Raw genomic sequence first — 9617 nt, forward strand, 5'->3', positions numbered from 1 at the left:
GTTTGATGATTTTATTTTATGATGATGAGACTATATTTGTCAAATGATTTTAAAAACAAATTTTTTTGACTTGTATTTTTGGGATGTTTCAATGATGTGACTGAATCAGACAAAAACGTATGACCGGACTCGATCAACACAAAATCAAACAACCCTTAAAACTGTAATTTTATAGATTTAAAACGAAATAAAAAACCCCTTAAAACTAAATTTTTTATTTTTATTTTGTTTATTATTTTTTTTTGTTAGGGGACAAAAAAAAAAAACTTATCCTACTTTAAAAGCTCTATTTTAAAAAGAGGTTCTACAAAATGTTTGTTTTATATATAACCTTTTTTTTTAAACACATGTAAAGAATTATGCATATATGACTAGTATCATTATGAACATGTGATAGTTAATATGTTAACCGAAAAAATAACTAGAAAAAAAAGGTTAATAGAAAACCGGTTAACTGAGTTTTTCAGTTTATGTTTAGGTTTATGAAAGCAAATCGATAGTTTCGGTTAACCTTGCGAAATATGATTTCGGTTCGTTTAACCATCCATGAACACCCCTACACATTTATGCAACGAGAGGCAGTAATCTTTTAGCTTTTGGAGCGAAATTATGTACATTGGTTTAATTTAGCCAGAGTAACATATTTAACATCATTCTTTACGCTAATAAAGCTATCGGACTATTCACAACATATTTTCCACATGACCATGTTAAACGAGCAAAGCTGGTAGTCCCTGATAGCATGGAAGTAGCAATAAATGTCACAGTATACCCCTTCTTCTCACCTTGCTTCACGAACGTTAGCTGATCGGGCTCAACCGTGATCTTCACACCCCGAATCTTTGATGATATTGAAACCTTGTACGTTCCTGAAGTGCCCACATTACTCAGGCTCCTTCTGTACTTGACGATGGTTGGAGAATTGCTTCCATTACGATTCCCCGAAGCCATGAGTATAGGAACTGCAAAAGATGGGTAATTAAGATCTTCTACTCGGTATTTCCTTCCCACTATGCACGTGAAGTTTCCACCTGCAAACATCTTAATGGAAGTAGAACTATAATTCAAAGCGCATAGGAAGCTCAGGTAGTCGTCAGCCGAGGCATCATAGACAAGACCCGGATCAAGGGCCCGAACAGGGTCCACATGTCCTGAACCATGATCGAATGCAGTTGACGGGCTTCCAGTAGCATGATCCTGCAGCTCTTCGCCATTTTTGTAAGTGCTGTATGCGGTGGTCATAAGAGCTGATCTTATAGCTGCTGGACTCCATTCCGGGTGGGCTTCCTTGAGTAATACAGCTAAACCACTTACATGTGGACACGACACCGATGTTCCAGAAACGATGTTAAATTCAACACGCCGAGGATCTTCATTTAAGCCGGTAGGACTTCCTGTATTGGTCCAACCAGCTAGTATATTGACCCCTGGTGCTATAAAATCAGGTTTGAGTATTTCCGGTGTCACGGGATTCGGACCCCGGGAACTAAATGCTGCCACTAGTGGTGATGGGTGGATGCCTAATTGTGTTCCTCCAGATGCAATCATAGCCGTTGGATTATCATTCAAGACTATGTATTTCTTTATCGCATCACCATCTCTCTGACCTATGGCGGCGCTTGGTATGACATGGGCGTCAGCCACCTCCACGTCCTCCCCATATCCATCCGTGTTGACCAAAATCATTCCTACACCGCCAGCTGCCTTCACCGCCATGCCCTTCTCCGCCGTAGGATTCTGGCCACGTTCACACGTCACAATTTTTCCGGTAACTCTTCCCTGTAGCAACAAACCCGGCACACATAGATTGCTACCGACATCACCACCAAAAACTAGTGGAACGAATGAACCTGATAATGGTTTTCCACCGTAAAGTGATACTCCTCTAAATTTCTTTCCGTTTCCAAGGGTAACATAAGCCGGAAAATCACGATCCAAAGTTCCTGCTCCTACTGTAGCTATCCACGGCGCGACATTCCATAAGCTTAGAGGATCGGGCCCACTGTTACCTGCAGAGCATGCTACAAATATACCATGGGATACTGCCTTGAATGCTGCGTAAGCGACGACATCATGGGTGTAATCAAATAGTGTGCCTGTTCCCATCGACAGGGATATTACATGAACTCCATCTGCGATTGCTTTTTCTATCGAAGCTAGTATGTCACTTCCAAAACATCCCCCAGCCCAGCAAGCTTTATAAACTGCCAGTCTCGCATGAGGAGCCATCCCACGTGCCGTTCCTTTTGCAATACCAAAGAAACTAGCTCCGGTGACTTTGGACCCAACTGCCGTAGTTGCTGTATGTGTTCCATGTCCATCATCATCCATAGGAGACTTGGATTCCAATGTTTCATCAATTGGGCCATACGTAGCTTCGTATGCTTTCGAGAAGTACCTTGCTCCGATTAGTTTCTTATTACAGCTTGATACATTGAAACCTGTACCACTCTCACATTCGCCTTTCCAGGATACGGGAATTGCGCCAAACCCTGCGTCGTCTAGGCTCTTACTTCCTGGCCACACACCGGTGTCCACCACTCCAACAATCACATCACCACCTTGTTTGGACTCGGGAAGCATTATGTGAGTACTCTTTTCTAGTCCAAGAAACTCTGGTGACCGAGTGGTATGAAGCTTGTATATTACCTCCTCTTGAACAGATATGACTCCATGCTGCTGTTCAAGTAGCTTTGCTTCCTCAATAGTGAGCCTTGTCGAGAAGCCATTGATGACGTAATCGTACGTATATAACATATCCGTGGACTCAGACACAGATCTCATAGACGTTGCATACCACTGTAGGTGGTCAGAAAACGAAGATGGCATAACCAATTTGTCCATATGAACGATATACGTTTTCAGATGGTGTTTTGGGTCTGCCACCACATAACGGTGGAAAAAGACCGCAGTTACCACCACCATCATGAGGACGTTCCTGCGGTTCATCTACTTGCAACTTGTGGTGGAAAACAAGTACTGAGGTATGAGGGTAAGTAATCAATTGTCAAAACAGTAAGTGGTCGGATAATTAGCTGTTAAGAAGAGATGCTAACTTTTAGCATATATGCATGAGTACATTGTAATTATCAAGGATTTGAAATGAGAGGACCCACCCACCGAACGAGTCTGCGGTTGCCTTTTCTTAAATGTCTCTAGAAAAGGATCTTATTCGTCATTTGTGGCTACTGGTAGTGGCGAGTGTCTTGATGCGTCTCCCAGTATCCTAGCTAATACAACCCAACCCGACCTAAGAAAATGCTTAACACGATGTTAATTGTTCGATTGAGTGATTTAATTTGTCGGAAGATACATAAACACAGTGAAAGGTACATACATATACCAAACAGTATATTATTGAATATATATGGTTGTATGTTGCTTCTCTATTTTATGTTTATGGCTTTAGTTAAAGATGACGAATCATAATCATCACTTTATCGCGAAGAAGCATTATGGCAAGAAAAAGCACCGACAAATATTTGAAAAATGAAACCAAGCCTTTGGAATGATTCATCGTCCACTAAAAATTATGAATAGGCACGTTCTATTCTTATATTACTTTCGATATATTTAAATCAATACAATATTTATGTTTATATTAAAATCTCTATAGGTCAATTTTGAGTTTTGACCAATTTCAGCTGAATCCTTTCCTTCCTATCGGCCTTTGGTAAACGTTTAACATTTCATAAACTATAACCTCATTTCGACCGAAATTGAGTTTGGGTTTATACAATTTGGGGAAAAAGAAGAAAATTAATGCATGTTGCATATTTGTTCATAAAAATGATGATAATGTTGATAAATATTAACAAACTATACAGTAGAAATCATCTGTATATTACAATAGTAAACTCTTTTTTAATTCGTATACAAAATGTAATTTTTAAATCCCCAAATCCACAAATTAAGATGATAACTATATATGATATCAAGTATTAAAATGAAGTTTAAACAATTAAAGACAAACAAAAATAAGATATAAAGATGTATTGTTTGGTGCAATACCATATAAATTCTTACGTTTAAATGAAGAGTTGAAGAGGTCAAATTGAAATTGACTCACAAAGATATCATTATATTCTTCATGGTGTATGCCTAACTTTTCTAATAATCAGACAAAATTCTAGACTAATCATTTTCAAGAAGACACTTACATGCAAATATCGTTTGGAATGCACATTTTCCATCACCTAGTACATCGTACATGCCTTAAGTGTAGATGCAATATATACGTAAATGGATTAATGTATGATTCTGAATATTTTGTTTGTATTGAGTATGCGTTGTTCCTAGTTTTGAATTTTTCATGACACTAACCCCAATTTTAGAAGTGTTCGAAACATTTTTTTTTCTTTGGTGTTCTTTATTTTTGAAAGTCTTATGATTCGATCTTAGCTGACCACGATTATTTATTTAAATGACAGGTTCACGAAACAAAGTTATTCACGTTATGAATATATCCTTGATGTTTTGAGTGAACATTTATAGGTCGCCATCACAACTAAGATTGTCATCAACTTGCACAAATACAGACGTTGGTAATCAAACTTTCTCCAAAACCTATGATTCAATTAAAATGGTAAGGTATACATGTATTTATATAATTCATTTGTTTATGTACATAGGGTCATTCATAACTTGTATGCATTTGACAATCATAATTTAAGCCATTAACATTGCTTCGCTGGAGTTCTTTATCAAAAATTTCCAAAGCATGTACCGAACAAATCTCCATAACTATTTGAAATATGGTATGTATAATCTATGTTTGATGCGGGTTTTGCTTTGTGGAAAGCTTGCTTTTATAGTAGTAAATTATGACTCGACAACATTATGAATAAAAGTTACACACATCTATAAATTTGTTTGTGATATATCCAAATATTTCTGTAACTTGGAATGCAGACTTTGAACTCTAATGGTTGTGTGATTTCCAAAATTAAGAAATATGTTAGTCCAAGAAGATATAAACATATCCTTATATTCCAACCATACGTTTTTCGGATAATCCATAACATTTGAAAAAAATTTGCATCAATTGAAATCAAAATAATTGTTGAATATATTAAGAATATGAATAAAAACAATACCTTGATATATATAAGAAATAGTGTTTTGATATGTGCAAAATTATAGTCGTATGCATCTAGTAACGTCCCAAATTTCAAACCAAATTTTTCATTATTAATTTAAGAGTAATCATCCAACTTCATTCTCAAAATAGATAAATGAGCACTTGTTCAAGTTTGAGAATATATATATATATATATATATATATATATATATATATATATATATATATATATATATATATATATATATATATATATATATATATATATATATATATATAAAAGCCAATGCAATGCAATCAAGTCGCACCTTTTCCATTGTTTCTGAAACAACTTGAAACATTTTAAAATTAAACTAATAAGCCTATATCTTAGTGATTTCCATAAAATAGTACATACTCATATGAATGCTATGATACTATCATAGTGTTATACTCACTTTCTTTGCTACAGTGTCATCGCAGTATTTACTGATATGATCTTATCATACTCTTTCATTCAACGCATTGTTGATAGTTATGGTATGCTAAATGTTTATTCGCTATAAAAAAATATCTTAATGTTCGATTTATAACGAAGTTTTCATTATATATATATATATATATATTAAAACCATGCGTTATGAACTTGATATTTTTAATCCAAAAATTTATAATCGTATATTTGGCCCAAGAACATTTAGATTGACCATTGTGCCCCCCCCTCCCCCCCCCCCCCCCCCCCCCCCCCCCCTTTTTTTTTTATTTATAAAAATGACAGTTTTAGTCCCTCTTTATGAAAATTGACATTTTTGGTCCTTAAACCATTTTTCTTGACATTTTCCACCAAAACCTTAGTTGAATAGTAATTTCAGTCCAAAACTATTGCAATTGTCATTTTCCAGCCTTTATTTGTAACAAGTTACATTTTTGGCCCAATTTCCGTAAGTTTTACAATTTTGACCCTAAAATCAAAAACTTTGCATTTTTAGTCCACTTTGGCAATGAATTCATTTTCAACCCCTGAAAAAGTTTATTTACGTTTTAGTCTCATAGTTTGTTAAGTTTTCCATTTCAGCCCCTCAAGACTTCATTTTTTCGCAACCTTGGGCCCAAAAACTCATGAGCCCCAATTTAAAGCCCAATATGCTAAATTTTATGTTTTTGACCCTTTGAAAGGTATTGTTTTCATAAAAATCAGCTTTTATACTTATAAACAACTTATAACCCTCATAAAACCGAAAATTAACAATTTACACCCAATCTTTGTTATTTTTGCAAAAACGACACTTGTAAGGTTCTTTGGTTTTCTTTTTCACTTTTTAAACTTAAGGACCCTTAGATCTATGATGTATGTTGTTTATGATTCTTTCACCCTTGTTGCTATAGATCTCGAAATATAACAAATATTACATATTATCACCACCAAAAACTAAAGAATTCACATATAACATTCAAACACACATAGATCATCACATAATACTTGTATTCTCCCCCAAAAACAAGTAAAAACAGAAAACATGGGGGGTATGAACTCACCTTGATTAGTTGTTTCGGTTTTGAAGAAGATGTGAAGAAGATTTTTGGTCCTAGCAACACCATGATGTAGATCTCGAGCTTATGGAGCTTCTATGGTGTGATCATGGAATAAAACTATCTGAGAAGGAGTTCTTGGTGTTAAAATGAAATAAGATGTTGGTTTTTTATAATAACTTACCAATAATAGTGATTGTGGTGAAAAATCCCCTTGGAAACACTCTAAATCTCGAAATTTTTAGGAAATAAAGAAGGAGTTGTTTCTTGAAAACTAGATAGAGTTTGAAGGAAGTTTGAAGGTGTGTGTGTGTGTGTGTTTTCCTCTGGCTCTCAACCAAAGAAGAGAAAGAGAGGAGCGGGGTGAGAAGAGTGCATGGAAACATGGGATTTGTCTAGTTATATGAGCTCCATTTAGCTTGGTTGTCCTCCAAACAATAGTGAAGTGTCATGTTTTGATTAGTTTGCTCTTAATTGTAATTCTATTTATTTATTTATTTATTTTTTGCTTGGGCCGAGAATGGCCAAATGAAATGAAGGAAATTGATTTTGGGCCCAATTCTTGGCTTTGATCGAATCTCCATAGGCCCAATATTATTTTTCGGCCTATTGGGCTCTTAGAGGTGTTTATGGCCCAGTTAGAATGATAGAATGGGTTTTATAGCCCATTAAAGCTAATTAGGTTAGTTATGGCCTAATAAGGCCCACTAAGGTAAACCAATTCATTTTTGGATACATCATAGCCCAAAATGTTAAGTTTCATGAAAGTGGGTCCAATTAGGGCCCATTTAAGGGTCCTAAGGCAAAATAGTCAAATTGGAAGCTTATTGGCCCATTAGGCCCAATAAGGAAATCCTATTCCAAAATGGACTTAAACCGGGATTTTTAGGGTTTCCAATCTTTTGTTGACCATTTGAAGTGTTTGTGTAACGACCCAATTTTCAAGTCCAAAAATTTCATTTTTAATTAAACACTTTGCAAAACATTTGAAAATAAACAACGTTCGAACATATCATTTCTTAAAACATGTTACGTGTCTGAAACCAAAACATGGAATCAACCATAGTGTCAGAGTACAAATCCCAGAACAATCCCTTAGTGCGGATGTAACGACCAAAAATTTCAACCAATTTAAAATTTTCGAAAAACAATCCGATTCCATTAAAGATATTACAAAAAGGTTTTCAATACAATTTATTTTAAGTATTCCCAGAATCTGATCACAATATAATCACGAGAAGCGGTACGATCACGCCTTCGCCTTGCCACGGTCTCCTGAAGAACCTGAAAAACATTAAACCACAACTGTAAGCCCGAAAGCTTAGTGAGATACCCCCAAAATACCAACCACATATACGCCCTTCTAGGCTACGACTTTCCGGTCCAAAACATATTGCCTTCTGGCCCATAACATATTGTCTTCCGGCCCATAACATAAATAGCATACATAACATAACAGAACATAGAACAGCCATGCATATCAGGTCTACTGTGTGACTGGTCCGCCGTATCGGTCTCCAGTCCACCCTCTGTGTCTAGTCATGTCCTTCGAGTCTACAGTGTGATTGGTCCGCCCGCACTGGGCCTTCAATCCACCTGGTCCACTTTCCGAATCTAACCACATACATCGAGTCTGCAGTGTGATTGGTCCGCCCGCACCGGGCCTTCAATCCACCTGGTCCACTCTCTGAGTCTACAGTATGACTGGTCCGCCCGCACCGGGCCTTCAGTCGGCCTGGTCCACTCTCCGAGCCTTGGCATGTCTGGTCCGCCCTCTTGGGGCCTACAGCCTATCCGGACCGCTCGCTGGGCCTTCGGGACAACCGGTCCGCCCTGGGTATCTTGGCCTACAGCACAAAGCAGGACCCGCCTCAACCCAACTCCAGTCCAGACAACCATGTGCACATAAACATACAATCATATAGCAATTCACAGTCAACAAGCCGATCAAACAGATCTCATAACATATCATCATCCTAACCAGGATACCGACCTAACCGGTCACTAGCATAGCATCACCCTACATCTCAGAATACCGATCTCAATCAGGTCTCTAACATATACCATCCTAGCTACCAGGATGCAAACATATCAAAGCAATAACATAACATCAAATACCCAGATCTCAATCCGATAAGGGCCGACCTTGGTGCCTTAGAACCTATTGATATAGTGAGGATAACTCACCTCGCGAATGCCGATACTCTGAACTGAGGAAGCAGACTCTCGAACCACCAACTTGCCACAAATCCTGGACTAACCATCATAACAAAATAAGCATTAGGTCAATCATACTTCCACTTATCGGGCCAAGACCAAAGTCCAAATCTCATACAAAGTCCAACATTAGCACAATTTACCAAATTGGGCCCACTTCACCAAATGGGCTTAGAACCAATGTCCATAACAATAATTGGGCCCAAAATACTCTATCCATAAATTCCCATACTTGGCCCAATAACCAATTGTCTATCAACGGCCCAAACTCAAAGCCCAAAAATGAAAGTCCAACAGGAGGAGTACGCTGGGCGTACCCTCCTTGGTACGTTGGGCGTACTGCAATGAAACACAAACGAGGATCGGGGCTTTGTCCCGCTACGCGGAGCGTAATCAAGGGTTATGCGGGGCGTAAGTGCAATACTCAATAAGTCCTTTTAACCTCTTAATGACTTAAGCTCTTAAGCCCAAACTTCAGATCCATGGGCCAAATATGATTAGAATTCATAAAGTCTCAGACTTTATCACTTGGGATGTCCTTAAGCTCTTAATCCAAGGTCTTAATCCATTAAGACCTATATATCTCACACATGGGACAACTACAGCCCTTCGGACCTCATTTTTCTCACTCAAGACCTCTCCAAAGGTCTGAAAGGACAGATAATCTTGACCACATCGAAATATGCAACAAGGTGAGGACTTTTGGGACAAGAATGGTGACAAAGCTTCAAAATACATAGATCTATACAATATGAAGGTCAAGCAAGAAGCTTTATACCTCAAACAAGCTCCAAAGGATGGTATCTCTTCA

The 9617-nt window shown here is 37.5% G+C and overlaps 1 protein-coding gene across 1 annotated transcript; it reads right to left on the minus strand.

Annotated features, from left to right (window-relative positions):
- Positions 1 to 577: 577 nt before the first annotated feature.
- On the minus strand, positions 578 to 3030 carry LOC111886965 (subtilisin-like protease SBT1.7). Its single transcript, XM_023883196.2, has one exon. The coding sequence runs from the start codon at positions 2947 to 2949 to the stop codon at positions 658 to 660; it is 2292 nt and encodes a 763-aa protein (XP_023738964.1). The 5' UTR covers positions 2950 to 3030; the 3' UTR covers positions 578 to 657.
- Positions 3031 to 9617: the final 6587 nt, after the last annotated feature.

The sequence above is a fragment of the Lactuca sativa genome, chromosome 4 (genome assembly GCF_002870075.4).
Source record: "Lactuca sativa cultivar Salinas chromosome 4, Lsat_Salinas_v11, whole genome shotgun sequence".
In the NCBI taxonomy this organism is placed as follows: domain Eukaryota; kingdom Viridiplantae; phylum Streptophyta; class Magnoliopsida; order Asterales; family Asteraceae; genus Lactuca; species Lactuca sativa.